Consider the following 25583-nt stretch of genomic DNA (forward strand, 5'->3'; position numbering starts at 1 on the left):
GTGATTATGTTTCTAGTTCACTGCCATCCCTTCTACTGCAATTGTATAATTTTAAATAAAATTCTATCCATAATTGTACTGATAAGTTGAGACATTCAGTGATAGTAAGAGAAGTAAAGGAGAGTACATGAAAGAGAGAGGAAAAGAGGAAAGGAAAATGTTGATACATTGTATTTGATGCCTTCAAGACATTCCAAAGAATTCTGAAGCCAATAGGAACATAAAGACAAGTAGAAGCATTTTGGCCCTTTGAACTTAGTCTGCATTCCATTAGACCATGGCTATTATACTTTCAGAGATCCACATAACGTTGACATTGGGCAATGACATTGGATGGCATATATCTTCTTTCATCACATTCGTTCCAACATAACCACTTGCAGGGATCGGGGTCTACGATTGTGAAGTTTGGTTTGTTCTCTTTAAAGCAGAGATGGTTAAAAGGGACAGATTCAAAATGCGTATAGGTTGTAAGAGGGTAGACAAGGCAAAACCATTTTGCTGTCAGGTTGCTTGGTAACCAAAGGCAGAGAATTATGAAAGTTACAGTGCACTTTTTATGATCTGAAGTATACTTCCTAAAATGACAGTAGAAATAGATTCACCAGTAACACTGAAGAGAAAATTAGATAAATACTTGAACAGCGAAAGTTTGCTGGTAATGAGAAATACATATTTCAAGTGATGAACCAAAAGCTATAATGCTATATTCTATGATTTGCAAGAGAATGTAACAAATAACTAATAGTAGTTCCTTCAGTCAGGAAGAATCCACTTAATCAAAGACTTTACTCTGGGAAAACAATAAAAACTGAAAGAACTGTGGATACTGTAAATCAGAAACAAAAACAGAAGTTACTGGAAAAGCTCAGCAGGTCTGCCAGCTTTCTGTATGGAGAGAAGTCAGAGTTTACTCTCTGAGGGTAGAGCTCTGATATTTGTCCACAGATGCTGCCAGACCTGCTTAGCTTTACCAGCAATTTCTGTTTTTGTTTTTGGAAAAAAAGTTGTCTGGTCTCTATTTTTACAATTACCAGATAGCATCATTATGAATGCTTAACTAAGTTCCAAGACTTATTAATAGATAAGTTCAGCAGAGTCTACTTATACAGGTTGAAAGGGAGTATTTTCTAGTTATTTCCCTTGATATTTATTTTTGATTCTCTATATATTTATTTGGGGAAGATTAAAAGCTGAATCTTTTGGCTAGATGCTGAGTTGTTTGGAGAGGTTTCTTGTCACATGGCCTAGCAAGATTTCCCATTATATCTTGCACAACACACCTCATTAACTACCTACTACCACCACCCCATAGTGGCTCTCTCATTCAATATGGCCCACATCTTACCATGCAACAGTTCTGAAACAACTTGTCACTTAATGGATAACCACTGAAAGATTAGTATTCCTGGCACCATTGTCATCTTTAAAAGGCCACTGTATATCTGGATTAACATCAGCAATCTGGTATTGCCTTTCAGCCACAAAACCATAACTAGCATGGTTTTGTGGCTGAAAGGCAAAACCAAAACCATAACTCCTTCACAAATAGAATCCTACCCTCACATCATACTTGTTTTTTTAACTACTAGGCGATGTAGTTGACCTGTCCTTTGCTACATCCCATCCAAACAGCCTCTCTTACAGCCTCACTGCTGCTTTGTCCTCAATGCCTACTGAAGTCCCATAACGTGCCATTGTCCAGTAGGGGAATATTATCATACACAGGCAAGCAATCCGAAAATGAGATTGTATTTACATCCAGCAAAGCCTAACATAAGGGAAATATGTAGGGAGGCTGCAGTTTGCTCCCAAAATGCAAACCAAATGCTGGTGACATGACCAACAACTATTTTACGTTTCAATGATAGCCTGCTGCACCCAGCTCTGACCAAATGGAACTGGATGTCAGTCAGGTCCTGGAGTGCCCAAAGCTCTGTCATGCACAATGAGGGCCTTCTCATCTCTATTGTCCTCTTCGTCTTTAAAAGAGGAATGCTCCTGTTCCCACAGTTCCTTAATATCTATCACATCGCCTCACTGCCTGTTCCAACTGTGCAAAGCACCACATGTGAGGATCATGTGACACATTCTGTCTGGACTGTACTGGAGAGCCCACTAGTCCAAGTTGCAGAACCAGATCTTCACCACAACCATGGTCAGAGCATGTACACGGTTGGAGGTTGATGGGTGACCTTATAGATTCCAGCTGAGTGACCAGCACACTACATCAAACAGTGTGGCTGCTGCAAACCATCCCTTTCCCACCCTAGATCCATATTAATTCTTCAAATATTCATTGCTCAGATGAGTCCTTAGTTATAGTCATAGTCATAGAGATGTACATCGCAGAAACAGACCCTTTGGTCCATGCCGACCAGATATCCCGACTCAATCTAGTCCCACCTGCTAGCACCAGGCCAATATCCCTCCAAACCCTTCCTATACACATACCCATCCAGATGCCTTTTAAATGTTGCAATTGTCTAGCCTCCACCACTTCCTCTGGCAGCTCATTCCATACACGTACCACCTTCTGCATGAAAGCGTTGCCCCTTTAGTTTCTTTTATATCTTTCCCCTCTAAACGTAAACTTATGCCCTCTAGTTCTGGGCTCCCCCATCCCAGGGAAGAGACTTTGTCTATTTATCCTATCCATGCCCCTCATGATTTTATAAGCCTCTATAAGGTCACCCCTCAGCCTCTGATGCTCCAGGGAAAACAGCCCCAGCCTATTCAACCTCTCCCTGCAGCTCAAATCTTGCAACCCCAGCAACATCCTTGTAAATCTTTTCTGAACCCTTTCAAGTTTCACAATATCTTTCCGATAGGAAGAAGACCAGAATTGCATGCAATATTCCAACAGTGGCCTAACCAATGTCCTGCACAGCCACAACATGACCTTCCAACACCTGTACTCAATACTCTAACCAATATAGGAAAGTGTACCAAACGCCTTCTTCACTATCGTATCTACCTGCGACTCCACTTTCAAAGAGCTATGAACCTGCACTCCAAGGTGTTTTTGTTCAGCAACATGCCCTAGGACCTTAACATTAAGTATATAAGTCATGCTAAGATTTGCTTTCCCAAAATGCAGCGCCTCACATTTATCTAAATTAAACTCCAACTGCCACTTCTCAGCCCATTGGCCCATCTGATCAAGATCCCGTTGTAATCTGAGGTAACCTTCTTCGCTGTCCACTACACCTACAATTTTGGTGTCATCTGCAAACTTACTAACTGTACCTCTTATGCTCACATCCAAATCATTTATATAAATGATGAAAAGTAGTGGACCCAGCACCGACCCTTGTGGCACTCCACTGGTCACAGGCCTCCAGTCTGAAAAACAACCCTCCACCACCACCCTCTGTCTTCTACCTTTGAGCCAGTTCTGTATCCAAATGGCTAGTTCTCCCTGTAATCTGTGAGATCTAACCTTGCTAATCAGTCTCCCATGTGGAACCTTGTCGAGCACCTTACTGAAGTCCATATAGATCACATCTACCACTCTGCCCTCCTTGTACCATTTTCCACTACCTTGACAACATGTTTCCATTCCCTCACATTGAAATCTACCACATTGAACATTGTCTCCAACTGTCCTCCCTGCCCCTGAGTACTAATATTATACTGCATTCATGCCACCCTCCACCTATCCTCCCCTGTAGAGACTACATAGATGGTCACTGCCAATAACCCCAACTTCTGTAGACTATCATGTCCTCTGATGCTGTTCATCTTACTTCTCCATGCACCTTGAGATTCCCTCTTGTCACTGTCTCTGTCCCCATATCTGCACATACCTCTGCTTTTCCCCACAATCATGACTTCCTCTCTCCTTTTGGCAGTGATTCCCCCCACGTCCTCCCACCTCCACACCCCCAACCTGCAGGTCAGTTGCATTCTCCCTAACGATCTACTCATCAACAGCCAGAAATGTATTTGCCCTGGACATCCAACTGACTTTGACAAACAGTTCCTAAACATGACTGACTAGACCTCTGACTGTTTTGTTTGCAGCTCCCCAGTTCACAATTGCAACTCCCCTGAATGCTTATGATGGCCCTGTTGGAATGATCATTGCCCTCTCGAATTTTGTAGTTTGACATGTTCTACTTACAAGTATTATACATGCTGTAGATGTTAGTTTGATGTTTTGGTGTGCTGTACAGCAAACCACCTTCTCTCTCCCCAATCCGGAGATCCTAATGACAAGCAATCACCCTATATCTGTGGAATAGAATATTTCAGTACAGCAGTAGTGATAGACTTTGCTCTGGGTAAAGAACCAACAACCTAAAAGCCATGGCATCGCAAGGCAAGGCAAGGATGCAGTGACTTCTCAGGTACGTGCCACATAAATGGGTAGCTCTGAGATGCAGCCTGATTGAACGAGTAAGCTGGGTGGTTGTCCTTGCCCGCAAAGTGTCCTTTCATGTCGGGTGCATCCTGCAATATGCTTCTTAAGGGTCCTGCAAATGGATCAGAGAAATGCTCTCAGGATTATGAAGGGTCGACATGTTGGATGCCAATGCTCATGTGCCATGGGTGATGCCCTGAGATGCTGTTTGGTGCTGACCAACATGGGGCACAGCTTACAGCCAGCAGCAAGCTGCATTCACCGGGCACCCACTCTGACTTCCATGTGAAGGATTCTCGATGTCTAGCATGCTTCGCACATTATGATAGGAAACTGAATGTTAATGAAGCAAATTGTAGCTTCAGTGAGGCTTTTAGCAAGCTATAATCCCCCTTATTTGGCATTCTCTATTGCCTGGTGAGAACTTTGCCTTGCTGCTTGGTGAAGGCATAAATATTGAAGCAAGCTTGTACTGATTGTAATGAGGTCAGTGCCACAACATGGGGTAAACTCTCCTGCTTAATTTAAACCAGCAACGCTGAAAAGATTTATCCCGTGCTGTAATCTGTCAAAATTTGAGTGGCCAAGAACTAGTTAAAGTAAAAGTAACAACTTTATTTCTTAAAGTATAACAGAGAATAATTAACTAACAACAATTTACAACTCTTGCCTCTTACCTATCTTTTACTTTCCCTTCTATAATACTAATCCAATAAAACCCCCGATTAAGATCTACTGGGGAAAAAAATTCAAATTTCAAAACCAGCCAGATGTCAAATCTTCTATTCTTCTTCTTCAGGATTTCTGCTTCACAGGTTACTGATCGATGCACATACCTTTAAGAGAACTATTCTCTGGGCAGTCTGCAGCCTTCACTGGTTTGGCAGTTCACCTCCAACTGTTCAATTTTTCCCAGTCATATACCACCAAAGTGTTGGATTGTGTCATTGGCCTTTAAGATTGTCAACATACTAAATTCAAACTTGATTGGAGTTTGGTATTTTTTCGGGGTATACTTTAAACTGATTGGCCTATTTCAAACCTGTTTTGTCGTTTCCAGGCACCCAGCTACACTAGCTACTGGACCACATGTTACATTATATCTTGCCCAGAACACTTGGTGCTGTCAGGTAGTTCTGCTAGCTTTTAACTCCCTTAAAGGTAGAATACACCTACATCTATATTCCTCCCCCTCAAGAAAAAATGAACCATCATAATGTTAAGATGGCTTCATTTTTTTCTTTTTTTTAACACATTATCCTAACCTGTAGATAACTTTAATATAAGGTCACCTTAACTTCTTCCCATTAAATAAATATAAACCTCGTCTAAACTTTATCAGTTAAATCTGCGATAAAGCATTCGCGATTACATTCTTATGTAATCACAACATGTACAATTTTTAAAGTAACAGTCTGTAATATTAGACTCCAATGAAATAGTCTCATATTCTTGTCTTTAGAGCATTCCAAGAATGTAAGCAGATTGTGATCTGTGTACACAACCATCTCCGACACATTGTTCAGTGACATACACATTAAAATCTTGTAAGGCCAGTATCAAACTTAATAGTTCCTTTTCAATCATGGAATATTTCCTTTGGTGAATGTTAATCTTCTTTGAAAAGTAAGCAACTGGCAGTTCAATCCCATCCTCATTTTCCTGTAGGAGTACAGCTCCAACTCCTATGTCACAAGTGTCGATGGCAACTTTAAACAGTTTTGAAAAGTTTGGTGTGGTTAAAACTGATTCGGTGGTTAATATTGCTTTCAAATGGTTGAATGCCTCCTGGCATGGCTCTGTCCACCGAACCTTTGTGTTCTTCTTCAGCAAATTGGTTAACAGTTCCACTACACTGTTGAAGCTTGAAATAAACTTCCAATAGAATCCATTGAGTCCTAAGAATTGAAGCATCTCTTTCTTCGAAGTTGGTCATGAAAATTCCTCTATGGCCTTCATCTTTGCTTTTTATGGGGTCAAACTTCCACTACCGATGTTATGGCCCAAGAAGGTCACCTCTGCTTTTGCAAATTCAGTTTTATTTAAGTTTATCACCAGTTTTGCTTCTCATAGTCATACAAAGAGCTTTACCAACTGTACCATGTGATCTTTCCAAGACTTACTATAGATGATTACTTCATCCAAATAAACTGCACAGTTTGTTAACCCAGCCACAACTCTTTTCATAAATCTTTGGAATGTGGTGGCTGCATTCTTCATTCTAAAGGGCAGTTCTCCTCCAACTATTCAATTTTCCCCGGTTTTATGCCCCCAAAACATCAGATTGTGTCATTGGCTTTTAAGATCATCAATATACTCAATTTAAACTTGTTTGAAGTTTAGATTTTTTGGAGGGGATATAATTTAAACTGATTGGCCTAATTCGAATCTGTTTTGTCATTTCCAGGCCAACAGCTACACTTGCTACTGGACCACATGTTACATTATATCTTGTTCAGAACACTTGGTGCTGTCAGGTAGTTCTACAAGTTTTTAACTCATTTAAAGATACAGTACACCCACATCTTCATAACAGTCAGCCAGGTGGACCTCATTGAAAATGAGTTTCATGATTGGGGCTGTTAATCTGGTCCAATCAGATGTGCAGCATGATGGCTCAGTTGTTAGCACTGCTGTCTCACAGCACCAGGGACCTGGGTTTGATTTCAGCCTCAAGCAACTGTCTGTGTGGAATTTGCACATTCTCCCCATGTCTGGGTGTTCCTCCCACAATCCAAAGATGTGCAGGATAGGATGGATTGGCCAAGCTAAATTGTTCCTTGTGTCCAAGGATGTGCAGGCTAGGTGGATTTGCCGTGAGAAATGCAGGATTACAGCAGAGGGTAAGGGGTCTGGGTCTGGATAGGATGCTCTTCGGAGGGTCAGTGTGGACTTAATGGGCCGATTAGCCTGCTTCTAAATTTAATCAGGGAGCCCTGGCTGACAGATATAAACAGGAGTATCAGAGGTTCTGTTTACTCTGAGAGCTGGCTCTGAGGGAACTTATCAGTGTCAAGACTCTCCACATGTAAATAGAGGGTGACTTAATGATGGCATATTGGCATCTGTGGAGTTAGTCCCAATTGGCCACACAGTTATAGAGTCATAGAGATGTACAGCATGGAAACAGACTCTTCGGTCCAACCCATCCATGCCGACCAGATATCCCATCCCAATCTAGTCCCACCTGCCAGCAACCGGCCCATATCCCTCCAAACTCTTCCTATTCATGTACCCATCCAAATGCCTCTTAAATGTTGCAATTGTACCACCTCCCCCACTTCCTCTGGCAGGTCATTCCATACACGTACCACCCTCTGTGTGAAAATGTTGCCCCTTATGTCTCTTTTATATCTTTCCCCTCTCACCCGAAACCTATGTCCTCTAGTTTTGGACTCCCTGACCCCAGGGAAAAGATTTTGCCTATTTACCCTATCCATGCCCCTCATAATTTTGTAAACCTCTATAAGATCACCCCTCAGCCTCTGACGCTCCAGGGAAAACAGCCCCAGCCTATTAAAATGAGGGAGATACTAAATGAGTATTAAGGATATGGAAGATATAGACTGTAGGAAATAGATGGTGACATCTTGCAAAATGTCCATGTTACAAAGTCAGGGATCTATAGACTGGTGAGCCTGACGTCGGTGGTAGGCAAGTTGTTGGAGGGAATCCTGAGGGACAGGATGTACGTGTATTTGGAAAGGCAAGCACTGATTAGGGATAGTCAACATGGTTTTGTGCATGGGAAATCATGTCTCACAAACTTAATTGAGTTTTTTGAGGAAGTAACAAAGAGAATTGATGAGGGCAGAGCAGTAGATGTGATCTATATGGACTTCAGTAAGGCGTTCGACAAGGTTCCACATGAGAGACTGATTAGCAAGGTTAGATCTCACGGAATACAGAGAGAACTAGCCATTTGGATGCAGAACTGACTCAAAGGTAGAAGACAAAGGATGGTGGTAGAGGGTTGTTTTTCAGACTGGAGGCCTGTGACCAGTGGAATGCCACAAGGATCGATGCTGGGTCCTCTACGTTTTGTCATTAACGTAAGTGATTTGGATGCGAGCATAAGAGATACAGTTAGTAAGTTTGCAGATGACACCAAAATTGTAGGTGTAGTGGACAACAAAGAGGGTTACCTCAGATTACAACAGGATCTGGACCAGATGGGCCAATGGTCTAAGAAGTGGCAGATGGAGTTTAATTCAGATAAATGCGAGGTGATGCATTTTGGGAAAGCAAATCTTAGCAGGACTTATACAGTTAGTGGTAAGGTCCTAGGGAGTGTTGCTGAATAAAGAGACCTTTGAGTACAGATTCATAGCTCCTTGAAAGTAGAATCACAGGTAGATAGGATAGTGAAGGAGGCTTTTGGTATGCTTTCTTTTATTGGTCAGTGTATTGAGTACAGGAGTTGGGAGGTTCTGTTGCAGCTGTACAGGACATTGGTTAGGCCACTGTTGGAATATTGCGTGCAATTCTGGTTCATTTCAGTTAGTGCATGTAATACAGGTAACAATGCAATATCATCTGCTGGATTACATACAAGCAAAGGAAATTAAGAGAGGAGGGCAACAACTGTCAGGCACAAGCCCATGATTCCAGCACATTTTGCATCATGCTCAAAGGTACTTGGAATTGCAGTTGCCTAGTTCCTGTTTAGCAGGAGCAACAATAGTTCAGGGAAAACCTCAAACCTAAGTTTTGTATTATGCACAGGACATTACTCACGAATAGGAGTGACGATGCAAAGATCATCGCCAAAGGCTCAGCAATCTCTTCCCTCACTTCATCTGGTAAACTTGGGCATATCCCATCTGGCCTTATCTATCCTTATGTTTTTCAATGTTTTCAGCATATCCTCCTTCTGAACAACAACACACCACCTTATCCTAACAGTTAAGATCAAGATGATCCTGGATAATGCAGACATTCTCTGTATGCTGAGATGCACCTCTCAACAAGGGCAAACAAAAAAAACAAAATTCACTCTCACTTCTAATCAGCCAGCTGATTGGGGAGTAAGAGAATTTGAGCAAAGTGATAGTTTACCAGGGAACAGCAATTCCGACACTCCTATATGTATCAGAGGTTTGGACAACAGTGGGTAGCTCCAAACACTGCAGACGTACTATCAGCAATGTCTTCATAGATAACACCTTCTAACATCCAACTGCAGAAAAGGTGGTCCCAACTGCAGCATTCTCTGTTAAGCCAGCATACCACATGTCAAGGTACTAATCACTTGAAACTAGCTTCACTGGGAGGAAGACATTCAATACCAGACATATGAAGCAGCTGTCTATTCAGAAGTCAGGTAGAGCATGAGACTTCCAGCAGGACAACAGGATTGCTTTAGAGGTACCCTCAAAGCATTGCTGCAGAGGTCAAAAATACCTGCCAACTCATTGGAGTTCTATGCTGCTGACTGACAAATAAATGAGGTATAATTACAGAAACTTCATCAGCGTCTAGATGGGAAACTGAGGTATTGGATATAGAGGATACAACTTCAAAATTCCTGATCTACTGAATTCTTGAAACACCACCTGCCCCATGTGTAACCAAATCTACTAATTGCAAATTAAATTTATCAACCACCTCAAAATGGATCAAACCAGACTGCAAGAAAGTCATCCTTGATCTCAATGGATGATTTCAGTACTAACTCAGTTTACTATAAGGCAATGCATTCTGGAGATGAGGCAAGGAAAGTATAAGAAGAAAATTATGAATGGATTTGCAACTTGCCCTTGAGGGATTAAACTTACTTTGCTCTACTGTAACTTTGGAAGCTACAAAAGATATACAATGATAACAATTAAAATGCAGATCATTTGGAAAAACAAGAATTTCTCATCCTTAAGTACTTCTGTATACAAAAAAAACAGAAACATGAGATTCTATACTCTACAGCAAATTACATCTCTCACATGAAGAATACTTTTGTTTACAAAACTTTACCAGTCTGTATGTCCTTCCACAAGACCAGGACTTTGAACTGTCTTCAAAGATGACAAAGCAGCTCTCTTTCTATTTGTTCATCTTTATGACAGTTCAGCAGTGGCAAGAGAAAAGCATGCACCTGAAGAAATTTGCTCGCAACAATCTTTGTGTTGGAGTAAGCATTTCTGACATAATGCTATTTTTTGGGAAACTTGACACAATCGATCTTGCAGTTGAAGACTGACCCCAGTGTGTGGAAAGAATGCATTATTCTTTCCTAAGAAATGGCATTGGAGCAGTTGAAAAGCAGTTGAAAAAATTCTTCTGACAGCTTGTGAACCCATAGCTGTTTTGGTTATTAGGAGCCTAACTTTCCCTCAGGTTTAGTCAAGAAATATTACAACCTGAAGTCTCCTCTAATACTGAGATACCATCAGTTTTATTCAACAATTTAATGACGAGGGGAATCCATATCAGGATTTTTAACAAGGTTAAGAAGACTCGCAAAAGCACGTGACTTTGGTTTAAACCTTAATGTGATGCTGAGAAGCCATTTGGTGTACAAGAACAATGATGCAACCATGCAAAAATACCTACTAGTTGAAATCCAATTGGCTTTATCAATGAAAAATGCAGCAAGTGGAGTATATGAGGTACAGGGTATTCCAATGGAAGTGGACATCTTTGCAAGTCCGACTGAGCTTGGGGAGCACAGCTTGACTGAAGGCATTTGCACAGCCTCACTCAGGGCATATCCTGAACAGAGGGTCTCTCAGTCAGCCTACAGCAAAATCCAAAAACAAAGCCAAGCCTCAGCTAAACGGTTAACATTTTCTTCAGGATCCAGGATGGCAAGCCATTGTATTTGCTGCTGGTATTTTAAAGTTGCTATCGACTTCAAGACTACCTTTGTTGGACTTCACATGCAATTCTGCCTCAAATCTCATCATAGCTCGTGTCATTCAGACATCTATAAGAGTTTTCCCAATATTTAATTAACCAATAAATGAAGTAGTACCACAGCACATTCATAGATTACTTCCTCTCTTGATTACACCATTAGCTACATGCTAATCAAATACATACATCTTGATGTGTAACACATTAATCAGAGCTTCTCACTGTCAGTATGTTCTAAGAAGCAGTCATTAATTCTCTTCATTTATCTTTGTTTCTCCAGTTTTATCCTCAGGTCTTTGTGAATTGTGATTCATGTCAGGGAACAATCCTGCATTTGGTAGCAGTCCTTGAATACAACTGCAAAGTGATAAGCTTTTCCACAATGTGGAGGGAATTATCAATCCTCCATTAACTCAGGAGTTAGAAGCAGAAGTCCAAATCAAATTTGCCCCATCAATCCTCTTGGGTAAATTAAAAGATTTCATGGCACTATTTTCAAGAAGAGCAAGGGGAATTTCCAAATGTTTCAGCCAATATTTTTCTTCAGCACACTTCGCTAAAATACATTTTCTAACCACAATCAGACTCGTGTTTGTGGGACCTACTTCTGCAAAAAATGGTTGCTATGTTTCTCATGCTCTAACTGATTATGCTTCAAATGCATTTCATTGGTTATCAAGTAACTCAAGGTGTCCTGACATCATAAAAGGTACTATATAAATGCAAATCTCTCTTTACCACGCTGTGTATTTTATGTAATATCTTGATGTTATTTTTAGCTCATGCCTCCATGCTTGAGAAAATCACAGTGTTTCGCTGTTGCCCTGGGTGATATCAATTAACCAAGCACAAACAAAAGACCCAATTATGCTCCTCCTGATGTGTATTATACAGTGCCACAGAGTATTGTTCACTCTCCCACTAAATTATCAGGTCTTCTATGCATTTTGTTAAATGTAACACAGTACCTTGATTTATATAAAGACAAGGTAAAGAGACTGGAATAAATGTCCCACTTTATCAGTTCAGATAAAAACTAAAGACAAACAAGCCAGCATCAGTGGTTTGTTATGAATGGAGTAACCACTTTCTGGTAACCATCACTTTGAACTGCCACTGTGAATAAATCTAACTGAAGTACCCAAATATCAAAGAAGATCAGTTAACATCTGAAGAACTGAGATCTGGCTCTAGTGCACTCTCTGCCACAAGTTCTAAAACACAAGAAGTCTGAAGCATTTTGAGTTGCTCAGTTGAATCTGTAATTGGGAGCGATTCGGAAATTGAAGTAGCTGGGAACTAAAAGCTGCCTCTGGCAAATGCTGCTAATAAGATGAGCAGGGTCCCACTAGCTGACGTGTAAAAGAGATTTACAACTGATCGTCAGGATCAGATTATTTCCTGAACAGAGAGTGCTTCGTTTTCACGTTGTCATTTTCGTCACCCTGTTGTAATTGTGAGCTCAGGAACGATTTATCCCAAATTGGCCTTCTTGAGTTTGGCAAGGGCAATTTTGAAGGGAGGAAGATTGCTTAGTCCATCCCATCCACATCTCCACCCAACCTTCAGAGATTCCGCTACTACTTACTTTGGAAGTCGTTTGGTGTGAGCCATTCTGATCCTGTTTACAGAGACCTGCAGCTGCAATTATTTTCTCCTTCAACAAATGTTTTGGAAATTTCTGTTGAAATAACATCACCAGATCTAAAACTACCAAGAATCAGAGGCTCCGTTACTGAAAGTGAAGGATCCAGCATAAGTAAATGCATTTATTAAGCATGCATTTGCAAATTGAATTAATACTTTTTATCATTTTTGCAACACACCAAATTAATGGGAACAAAGGTAAGTTGATTATGAAATGTTGGATTTGCTAATTCTATTGTACAAAATATTTCAATGGACAATGACTTAACAAAGAAGCAGTATTCTATTAATAGCATGACTTAAAAGAGTTAAGAAGCATTATAATGGTATAAGAAGCCAATTTTCTCTTCTTTTGTCTAAAGTCTCCAGGAGCTACAATATGCAATTTCCTTCCCAATACCCTTTTAGCCCTTATTTCACTTGCTGAAAGGGAGGTATATACATACTTTGGACCATGAGCAACTACTTCACCTGAAGAAAACTAGACCAGGACAACAGAAACTTGCATTCAAATGAGATAAATTCTAAACTAATCTGTGGAAACAATGGGCTATGATTTCATGGAAAATGAGCAATGCACACTATTATTAATATGTGAATTCTCCACTAGTTAGTGAGGAGGAGAAATCCAGTGAAATGTAATCCACCACAAGATGCTGGAAGATTTGCTTTATTCCATGACTGGCTTTGCAAATGCATTATCCTGTGCTTAGCCCCAACATGAATTGCATGAACAAGGGGGCATAGGTTTAGGGTAGAGGGGAAAGATTTTAAAGGGACCTAAGGGGCAACTTTTCATACAAAGGGTGATGCATGTATGGAATCAGCTGCCAGAGAAAGTGGCGGAGACAGTACAATTATAACATTTAAAAGGCATCTGGATAGGTATATAAATAGGAAGAGTTTAGATGAATGTGGGCCAAATGCTGCTAAATGGAACTAAATTTATCTAGGATATCTGGTCAGCATGGATAAGTTGGGTTGAAGGGTCTGTTTCCATACTGTACATCTCTATCTCTATCTATCTAAATTGCTGCAGTATTGCACTAACTTACCTTAGAAAATGAATTTAATAATTAACAGCATGTGCATGTTTTCATGTGATAATTGTTACTGATTGCCCACCAATCTCTGCTTGGCAGAAAGTGAATAATTAATGGTGTGGAATCTCAGTGCTTTAGTCACCTTTGTTTTGTTATTATCAGCTCAAACTTACAGCAATTTACATAGTAAAATCAATTTGATCTGAATGGTGCAGTAAAAACATCTTCTGGTGCACAGTATGAGGCAGTCTGCTCCAGTAAATATTTCAAAGAACAATGTTGCCTGGGGAGGGGGTAGAATCCATATTAATTTATCCAAATGCAAGTTAGGTAGTTGCCTTCAGAAAATACCATGGGTATGGGAGATATTGGGAGAAACAGGTACTTTGACCTACAATTTCTAGAACTCACCTGTTATCACCATCAGGATTTTCCTCATCTCAAAGCTGAGTCTGTTATAAACTAATTGATATATATTTATGCTAGAATTATTTACTGTTGTACTGTCTACCTAATTAGATGACAGAAAGCGAAAATAGATGAAGATAGTTGGCATTTTTTTTTAGCAATTCCTATGGTCTTAATTCTTCCTTTGAGTTTAAATCCTTTGCCTGGACAGCCTTCCCACAGCAGCACAGCTAAGATTAGAAGTTCTATATGTGAAGTGGACAATGTTACTCACAGGCGCTCCAACATGCTGCTTCATTTCGCTGTTTTGTATCTGGAATTTTTACTGCTGCCAGTTGTGAGTGACGTTTATAGTCCATTAAGTAATTGCAAGGATATTTCTTTTTCTATTTTTTAACTAATTCATAGGATGCAAGTGTCATTTTCTTGACCAGTATTTATTGCCCATATTTAATTGCCCTTGAAAACATTGTATTGCATTGCCTTCTTTAGCCAATGCAGTACATGCAAGGTACATACACTTTACAGGGCTGTTAGGAAGGAAGTTCCAAGATTTTGACCCAGTGACAGTGAAGGAACTCAATATATTTCCAAGTCAGGAAGATATGTGGCTTGAAGTGAAACTTGGAGATGATGGTGGTGTTCCTTTGCATCTGCTGCACTTAACATTCTAAATGGTAGAGGTCGCAGCTTTGGTGTGCTGCTACAGTGCATCTTGTAAATGGAGGACACTGTGCATTGTTGAAGGTGCTGGATGGAGTGCAAATTAAGGCTTTGCTTTGTCCTGGATGTGTTGAGCTTGTTGACTGTTGTTGGAACTGCACCTATCCAGGCATATGGAGAACATTTCATCACATTCCTGATTTATGCATTGCAGTTGGAGGACAGACATTGGGGAGTCAGGAGATGAGTTATTCACCACAGAATTCATACCTTCTTGCCTGATTTTGGAGTCAAATTATTTATGTGGTTGCTGCAGTTAAGTTTCTGGTCAATGGTCATGCAATGGATGTTAAGAGTGAAAGATTCAGCAATGATAATGCAGTTAATTATTAAGGATAGATTGATAGATTCTCTTTTGCCCAAATGGTCATTGTCTGGCAATTCAGCGGCCTGAATAATAACTGCCACTGATTAGTCCAAGCCTGTTGTTCATGTCTTGTTCCTTAATGGAAACAGATTGATTCAATATCTGAGGAGCAACAAATGATGCCTAATATTGTACAGTCATATGTGAACAGCACCCTTACAATGGAAGCCAGGTCATTGGTAAAGATGTTTGGGCCTAGAGCATTACCGTGAGGAGCTCCTACAGTGATATCCCAGTAAGACGAATGACCTCCAACAATCAGGGTCATCTTCTTTGCTTTAGCAGATGGGGAGCATTCCTCTTGATTCTCATTGACTCCAGTTTTGCTAAGGTTCTTTGATGCCACACTCTGTCAAATGCTACCTTGATGTCAAGGCAGTCACTCTGACCTCACCTATTGAGTTCAGCTTCTTTATCCCTGTTTGGAACAAGTAAAAATTAGATGAGGAGTTAGCTTGGTAGAACCCGAACTGAGTGCCAGTGGATAGGTCATTGTAGGTTAAGTATCTTGATACAGTATTTTGTCAAATATTGCCTTAATTTCAAAGGAATTCACTTTCACAAACCTCTGGAATTCAAAACAAAACAGAAAGTGCCTCAACATATTACACAGGAACTGGGGAAAATGAAAGAATGCTATTAAGCAGAATAGGACTGAAAATGTGTTGATGGAAAAGCGCAGCAGATCAGGCAGCATCCAAGGAGCAGGAGAATCAACTATTCGGGCATGAGCCCTTCTTTAGCCCTTCCTGAAGAAGGGCTCATGCCCGAAACATCGATTCTCCTGCTCCTTGGATGCTGTCTGACCTGCTGCGCTTTTCCAGCAACACATTTTCAGCTATTAAGCAGAATAGTCTGTGCCCCAATGTGGTGATCTTTAAGGTGGGAAGGATACTTAATTTGCAGATTTCCTCAAAATCTGCCACCTTCTTGGCTCTGTTTATTTGACTCGTGTCTTTGTCAGTCATAACAAATATCTTTATTTCTTTTAACAGTTGGGAACCCTATTTCTGTTAAATAAGCAATTAAGAAAATCAAAATGATTTTATTTGATTGACTTGCATTTATTATTGCCACAGGTATTGAGACACAGTGAAAAGTATTGGTTTGTATGCTATCCAGGTAAATCATTGAAGTTTTCTTGAGGGAAAGAAAGACAAATTTTATTATCTACCAAAACAGAAACAATAAGAAAATCATAAAATCAAACACAGAGATAATAAATTAAAAAGGGAGTTCCTTATACAGACTGAAAGAATAAAGCTTATACACTTTGAAAGTACTGAGAGCCTTTAAGGTCTTAGATTTTAAACTGTGATCACTTTTTAATTGTTGACTGGTAAATTCAGGTCCTTCCAGAATTTGTACACGTTTTTCTCAGTGTACGGATCTGAGCTGTCAATGAATGGTATTCTTTCCAATTTGCTTTGTCCTCAGGCACTGTTTTTGAGAGCCTGAGATAATTTATTACAGTGAATAGAGAGAAATCACTTCCTATGGGGGGGAGGAGTACAGAACAAGAGGTCGTAAACCAAATGTTAGAGCTACACTGTTCAGAGTTGATAGCAGCAAAATTTATTCACACAAAGGTGCATGTATGTTGAGGATATTTTCCCCCAAAAAGTTGATGTGTCCAGGTCAATTGAGACTTTCAAGATTGTGGCTGAAATATCTTTTATTAGGAAAGGATTTGAGGAATTTGTCACCAAGTAGATATACAGACTATAGATACACATCGGCCATAAACAGCAAAACAACCTGAAGCGATTGAATGGCTTTCATCAGTGCCTGTATTCCACATGAAGTACAGATAGCATGAGATTGCCTGCTATGGTGGAGTCACAAACTGCATCTAAATAAAGAAAAGCATTCCAAAGTTAATATTTTATTGTTACAAGCACTTCCAATTTATGTTGACGTAAAATTTGCACTATAACTGGTCCCTGATATTTTGTTGGAGCTACTTCTTGTTTGGCGACTGTAAATAATTCTGTGCTACTTATTTTTGTTTCAGTTAAACATGATTTATGAATGTTGCTCACTTTACTTCATTATGGAGTAAAACAATGGCTTTCTGTTGGACTTGGTAAATGATATTAATTTATCTTGACTAATTGCTTGCAGAACACAGTTGATGTGATGCTTGTTGACAAAATAGAGGCTTATTGCATTAGTTTCTCTAATGGTTTTAGCGAGACTTGATTATGCATAAATAATCATGGTTTAGAAGGCAGGACAGCTGCTGTCTCCATAGAGCTGGATAGATTCTTGTTTATAGCTAAACCGCTGATAATTTGTTGCACATAATTGATCATTTTGACAAAAAGAAAACTAATTATCCTCTCTTCCAACATAAGATAATAGAATCAACAAAGTGTTTTTATAAAAAATATTTTTATATAAAATAACTGAAACCTGCTGTAAGATTTTGAAATGTCCAGAATCTACAAGATAGAAATTGACACACTTTCTGTTACTTGCTGTTCTGATTTGTTCAAAATGTTCTAACAAAATTATTAGCCTGTGACATCCAGACTTTTATTCATCCATCATTCGCCAACCCTGGGAATCAGACAATTTCTCTCATTCCAATGTAATTATGGTTGAACTTCATGGCTCTGATGGGAGTAGGAACAAAAGTATAAATTCAAACTACTTACTGGTTTACCACTTTCCCAATAATAACCTGTCCAGATGCTATTAGTGAGTGGTTAAGATAGGGCCACCCAATGGCAGGCAGTAGATAGCCAATCGATTTTGCTAAAGCCCTATTAAGGCCTAAGATTGGATTTTTCAGTGAGCCTCCAGGTTCCCCAGAGGAGTCAGGGAACAATGTAGCTGCTGAATGGAGCCTCCTTTAAGGCATTTGGATGGTAGCTGGGGTGAAGGAGTGGGATGTTAGGGGGAACAATGCTACAGGAGGGTTTTGAAAACCTTCCTCTCTAGAATATCTGCCTAACTAATCAGGGCTTTAATTTAAAATTTAAAAAGTTGAAAAATGAACCTCCAAATTGAATTTTTACTCACTTCCCTGCAAATGCATCCCATTGCTTTTTCTGAGCTGGAGGATGTTTAATTGCTCCTCATTTTGTAACCCACTTTCTTGCTCAATGTTTGAAGAAAACTAAGATACACACACTGTAGGTTTCTGATCTCACTTTGAATCTGACAGATGGATCCTGAAGCCTGCATAGCAAATCCTATCCTAAACTCTGAAATGTGACACATTTTGGGATGTTGTGAGGTTGTAAAATCAATCTATATTCATGGCAGAAGTCAGTGGTCTTCGCCAAGGTGAGTTTGAGGCAGGAGAGAGAAGCATTTAATCATGGATTGGAACTCCACCATCTTCCTGCTTCTGGTTGAATTAAGTCTAGGAAAGGAAGGTTTAAGGACTGCTTTCCCATTCTGCTGCCAAATGAGGCCCTTAAATGGACATTTAACATCCGCACAAGGATTACATCCAGCCACCAATCAATCAGCAGCAGGAAGTTGCAACACTAGAAAACTGAGAAACCAACCATCAAATTTGCCTTCAGGTTCTTGGGGTAGATCTCTTGGTCAAATATATTCAGTGCCTGATCAAGGAACCAGGCATCAGGAAACAAAGACCCTGCTGAGAATCACATCCCTGCCCTTTTATTCGAGCTGCTTGACCTAGCCAGTGACCTATCCCCACCAAACCCCAGATGCCCTCACTCAACTCACACCAGGTGGATGCACTGGGGACAGTTACCTGTGCTGGTGCTACAATAGGGCGGAAAGGCCTACCACTGTCCACCTAAGTGGTTGACTGGAATGTTCTGGCAGTGACAACCAGACGACGTATAGAAGTCTCTAGAAGAAGACTTTCATTCATAACCTATGATTTACAGGCATCGAGTACTACAACTGAGCTATAGCTGACACATTACATCACCAATGTAAAAGCTTTAGAAAGTAATGCTCAACTTCGCTGTCATAGTTATAGAGTCATAGAGATGTATAGCATGGAAACAGACCCTTCGGTCCAACCCGACCATGCCGACCAGATAACCCAATCCAATCTAGTCCCACCTGCCAGCACCCGGCCCATATCCCTCCAAACCCTTCCTATTCATATACCTATCCAAATGCCTCTTAAGTGTTGCAATTGTACCAGCCTCCACCATATCCTCTGGCAGGCTCATTCCATACACATACCACCCTCTGTGTGAAAATGTTGCCCCTTAGGTCTCTTTTATATCTTTCCCCTCTCACCCTAAACCTATGCCCTCTAATTCTGGACTCCCCGACACCAGAGAAAAGACTTTGCCTATTTATCCTATCCATGCCCCTCATAATTTTGTAAACCTCTATAAGGTCACCCCTCAGCCTCCGAGGCTCCATGGAAAACAGTTCCAGTCTCTCCCTGTAGCTCAGATCCTCCAACCCAGGCAACATCCTTGTAAATCTTTTCTGAACCCTTTCAGGTTTCACAACATCTTTCCAATAGGAAGGAGACCAGAATTGCACACAATATTCCAACAGTGGCCCAACCAATGTCCTGTACAGCCGCAACATGACCTCCCAACTCCTGTCCTCAACACTCTGACCAATAAAGGAAAGCATACCAAACGCCTTCTTCACTATCCTATCTACCTGTGACTCCACTTTCAAGGAGCTATGAACCTGCACTCCAAGGTCTCTTTGTTTCAGCAACACTCCCTAGGACCTTACCCTTAAGTGTATAAGTCCTGCTAAGATTTGCTTTCCCAAAATTCAGTACCTCGCATTTATCTGAATTAAACCCCATCTGCCACTTCTCAGCCCATTGGCCCATCTAGTCCAGATGCTGTTGTAATCACTGTCTACTACACCTCCAATTTTGGTGTCATCTGCAAACTTACTAACTGTACCTCTTATGCTCGCATCCAAATCATTTATGTAAATGACAAAAAGTAGAGGGCCCAGCACCGATCCTTATGGCACTCCACTGGTCACAGGCCTCCAGTCTGATAAACAACCCTCCACCACTACCCTCTGTCTTCTACCTTTGAACCAGTTCTGTATCCAAACGGCTAGTTCTCCCTGTATTCCATGAGATCTAACCTTGCTAATCAGTCTCCCATGGGGAACCTTGTTGAATGCCTTACTGAAGTCCATATAGATCACATCTACCATTCTGCCCTCACCAATCTTCTTTGTTACTTCTTCAAAAAACTCAATCAAGTTTGTGAGACATGATTTCCCACGCACAAAGCCATGTTGACTATCCCGAATCAGTCCTTGCCTTTTCAAATACATGTACATCCTGTCCCTCAGGATTCCCTCCAACAACTTGCCCACCACTGAGGTCAGGCTCACTGGGCTATAGTTCCCTGGCTTGTCTTTACCGCCCTTCTTAAACAGTGGCACTACGTTTGCCAACCTCCAGTCTTCCGGCACCTCACCTGTGACTATCGATGATACAAATATTTCAGCAAGAGACCCAGCAATCACTTCTCTAGCTTCCCACAGAGTTCTCGGGTACACCTGATCAGGTCCTGGGTATTTACCCACTTTTAACCATTTCAAGACATCCAACACTTCCTCCTCTGCAATCTGGACATTTCGCAAGATGTCACCATCTATTTCCCTACAGTCTACATCTTCCATATCCTTTTCCACAGTAAATACTGATGCAAAATATTCATTTAGTATCTCCCCCATTTTCTGTGACTTCACACAAAGGCCACCTTGCTGATCTTTGAGGGGCCCTATTCTCTCCCTAGTTACCCTTTTGTCCTTAATATATTTGTAAAAACCCTTTAGATTATTCTCCTTAATTCTATTTGCCAAAGCTATCTCATATCCCCATTTTGCCCTCCTGATTTCCCTCTTAAGTATACTCCTACTTCCTTTATACTCTTCAAAGGATTCACTCGATCTATCCTGTCTATACCTGACATATGCTTCCTTCTTTTCTTAACTAAACCCTCAATTTCTTTAGTCATCCGGCATTCTCTATATCTACCAGCCTTCCCTTTCACCCTGACAGGAATATACTTTCTCTGGATTCTTGTTATCTCATTTCTGAAAGCTTCCCATTTTCCAGCCGTCCCTTTACCTGCGAACATTTGCCTCCAATCAGCTTTCGAAAGTTCTTGCCTAATCTCGTCAAAATTGGCCTTTCTCCAATTTAAAACTTCAACTTTTAGATCTGGTCTATCCTTTCCCATCACGATTTTTAAAATGAATAGAATTATGGTCGCTGGCCCCACAGTGCTCCCCCACTGACACCTCAGTCACCTGCCCTGCCTTATTTCCCAAAAATTGATCAGGTTTTGCACCTTCTCTAGTAGGTACATCCACATACTGAATCAGAAAATTGTCTTGTACACAATTAAGAAATTCCCCTCCATCTAAACCTTTAACACTATGGCAGTCCCAGTCGATGTTTGGAAAGTTAAAATCCCCTACCATAACTACCCTATTATTCTTACAGAGAGCTGAGATCTCCTTACAGGTTTGTTTCTCAATTTCCCTCTGACTATTGGGGGATCTATAATACAATCCCAATAAGGTTATCATCCCTTTCTTATTTATCAGTTCCACCCAAATAACTTCCCTGGATGTATTTCCAGAAATATCCTCCCTCAGCACAGCTGTAATGCTATCCTTTATCAAAAATGCCACACCCCTCCTCTCTTGCCTCCCTTTCTATCTTTCCTGTAGCATTTGTATCCTAGAACATTAAGCTGCCAGTCCTGCCCATCCCTGAGCCATGTTTCTGTAATTGCTGTGATATCCCAGTCCCATGTTCCTAACCATGCCCTGAGTTCATCTGCCTTCCCTGTTAGGCCCCTTGCATTGAAATAAATGCAGTTTAATTTATTAGTCCTACCCTGTCCCTGCTTGCCCTGACTGTTTGACTCACTTCTGTTATCAGCTGTACCCATCTCAGATCGATCTCCTTCTCACTATCTCCCTGGGTTTCCTCACTATCTCCCTGGGCCCCCCCCCACCCCACCCCCATCCCCCCACCTTACTAGTTTAAATCCTCCCCAGCAGTTATAGCAAATTTCCCTGCCAGTATATTAGTCCCCTTCCAATTTAGGTGCAATCCGTCCTTCTTGTACAGGTCACTTCCACCCCAAAAGAGATTCCAATGATCCAAAAATGTGAATCCTTCTCTCATACACCAGCTCCTCAGCCATGCATTCATTTGCTCTATCCTCCTGTTCCTGGCCTCACTCGTTCATAGCACTGGGAGTAATTCAGATATTACTGCCCTTCACAACTTCCTTTTTAAATTTCTGCCTAACTCTCTGTAATCTCCCTTCAGAGTCTCAACCTTTTCCCTTCCAATGTCGTTGGTTCCAATGTGGACAATAACCTCCTACTGGCCCCTCTTCCCCGTGAGAACATTCTGCACCCTTCATGAGACATCCTTGATCCTGGCACCAGAGAAACAACACACAATTCTGCTTTTCTCTGCTGGCCTCAGAAACGTCTGTCTGTACTTCTGACTATAGAATCCCCTTACAGAATTGATCTCTTGGAAGCCGACGTACCCCTTGTTACATTAGAGCTAGTCTCAATACCAGAAACTTGGCTGTTCGTGCTACGTTCCACTGAAAATCCATCACCCCCTACATTTTCCAAAACAGCATACCTTTTTGAAATGGGTACATCCACAAAAAACTCATGCACTAGCTCCCAACTCTCTCACCCTTCCTGGAGTTGACCCATCTATATGACTGTATCGGAGACTATCCCCCCTTCCTATAACTGCAATCCATCACATACTGTTGTTGTTGCAAATTCCTCATTGCTTCTATCTGTCTCTCCAACCAATCCACTCGATCTGATAAGATTGGCATCCAACAGCATTTATGGCTGATATAATCCCCAGTAACCCTTAAACTCTCTTTAAACTCCCACATCTGACAAGAAGCACATATCACTGCAAAGGCCACTTTTGCTCCTTCACAATCTACAGACCCAGAAAAAAACACCGTCTTATTCCTCTACAAATACTGCCCCAGGTTAAACTAATAGCTATGGCTTATATCTTAAATTTATAGTTGTGACCTGATAGAGCATATCAACCAACATTTGCAGAACCCATTCGACGTTCACACTGGTTTTGCTTTCATTTTGCTCCAAAGTTGACATGCTCATTACAAAGTAACATGTTGGAAACTGAGGTAAAAACTAGGACTGCAGATGCTGGAAACCAGAGTCTAGATTAGAGTGGTGCTGGAAAAGCATAGCAGGTCAGGCAGCATCCGAGGAGCAGGAAAATCGAGGTTTCGTGCTAAAGCCCTTCATCAGGAATAGAGGCTCTATTCCTGATGAAGGGCTTTTGCCGAAATGACGATTTCCTGCTCCTCAGATGCTGCCTGACTTGCTATGCTTTTCCAGCACCACTCTAATCTAGACACAGATGTTGGAAACTGAGCCTTTTTTTAAAACTCAGCCTTAGTTGAAAATAAATTCATTTATATCACACAGAAATTTATTGAGTTTGTATTCCTGGTCTCTGTTGCATTGGTAGGTGGCCTCAGCTGGTTGTTACTGGGGATCCCTGAAGCTATCTTCAGGACCTTGAGCTCAAGCATGATAAGTGGTCAGAATTTCCTTTTCTGTTGAATGATCATTTTCCAACAATGTTGAAAAGAATGTTAAAGAAAGTCAGGTGAGGGCAGAATCAGGTTGAGTTGTATTGTCCACCCTCATTATGGCAAAAGAATCAGCCAACTCAGAGTTGCATGAGAAAAATGATCACTTAGTACCTTAGATAGAGTAGACACCAGAGAAGCCTACCAGACAGAAATTTGAAGCAAATCATTTTAAAAAACAATAGACATGTGGATCAAAAGATGATATAGTATTTTTTCATAATTATTTAAAGAGTCAACACACTGCTTGAGGGGAGGAAGAAAAAATGTAACAGGACCCTTTCCGAAGCATCGATTTCGCTGCTCGTTGGATGCTGCCTGAACTGCTGTGCTCTTCCAGCACCACTAATCCTTTATGAGACTCAGCCAATTTTCTTGCAACTCCTTGACCTTCAACCTTCTTGCTGATCTGGGATGGATCAGCAATTGTCCAAATGCAAGTCTTTGTCCTTTTTCTCCATACGTTATGATTCAGCTGAAGCATTTCTACTTGTTCTTATTTCTCTTGATGACTATGGTGATTATCCCAATTATCATTGCTTTGTGATCTATTGTTTAAGACAAAGGTGTGGTGACTTTATTATGGCTAACCAGCATTGTATGCAATAGTCCTGATGGGGACCTGACCAGGTCTCTGAAGAAACTTATTGCTGTAAAAAGTGTTAGGATTTGAAAGGATTCAGTCTGAGTTGTGCTCACAATGGCATATGGTGATATTATGCAGACTTGGGCAGGAGAACAATTCTGGATCTCCAAAAAAATGGATGTATCAAGTCTAAAGATGTGCAGATTAGGTGGATTGGCTATGCTAAGTGCCCATAGTATCCAGACTGTGGGCATATGCAGGTTAAGTGGATTAGCTGTGGGAAATATGGAGTGACAGGAATAGGATGGGTGATGGGTCTGGTTGGGATGCTCCTCAGAGGGTCTGGTTGGACTTGGTGGGCCAAATGGCCTGCTTCTACACTGTAGGGAGTCTATGATTGTATGAGTGTGGCGCTGGAAAAGCACAGCAGGTCAGGCAGCATCTGAAGAGCAGGAGCGTCGATGGTTCGGGCATAATCCCTTCATCAGGAATGGCTTTCCTGATGAGGTGTTTATTCCCGAAACGTCGACTTTCCTGATCCTTGTATACTGCCTGATGGGCTGTGCTTTTCCAGAACCACACTTTTTGACTCTGATCTCCAGCATCTGCAGTCATCACTTTCTCCAATGATTCTATCAAATAAGACTCCCTCAGTTTTGACAACAATATCTATTATAGCAATGTTAAAAATCACACAACACCAGGTTATAGTCCAACAGGTTTAATTGGAAGCACACTACCTTTCGGAGCGACGCTCCTTCATCAGGTGATTGTGGAGGGCTCGATCGTAACACAGAATTTATAGCAAAAATTTACAGTGTGATGTAACTGAAATTATACATGTACGATCGAGCCCTCCACAATCACCTGATGAAGGAGCTAGTGTGCTCAGCATTACTGCCTCACAGCACCAGGGACTTGGGTTGAATTCCTATCTCGGGTGACTGTCTGTGTGGAGTTTGCACAT

General features: G+C 41.0%; 1 protein-coding gene across 2 annotated transcripts in view; it reads left to right on the forward strand.

The window, feature by feature from the left end:
• The first annotated feature begins 12571 nt into the window (after positions 1 to 12571).
• Positions 12572 to 25583, forward strand: part of impg1a (interphotoreceptor matrix proteoglycan 1a) — a 139653-nt gene continuing 126641 nt past the window's right edge. Inside the window, exon 1 of one of the 2 annotated variants that reach the window (XM_072581143.1) lies at positions 12572 to 13063. In XM_072581143.1, coding sequence (XP_072437244.1) covers positions 12982 to 13063 — 82 coding nt within the window. In that variant the 5' untranslated portion in view covers positions 12572 to 12981. The remainder of the gene's footprint in view (positions 13064 to 25583) is intronic. The other variant, XM_072581144.1, reaches the window with a different exon arrangement.

The sequence above is a fragment of the Chiloscyllium punctatum genome, chromosome 11 (assembly GCF_047496795.1).
Source record: "Chiloscyllium punctatum isolate Juve2018m chromosome 11, sChiPun1.3, whole genome shotgun sequence".
In the NCBI taxonomy this organism is placed as follows: Eukaryota; Metazoa; Chordata; class Chondrichthyes; order Orectolobiformes; family Hemiscylliidae; genus Chiloscyllium; species Chiloscyllium punctatum.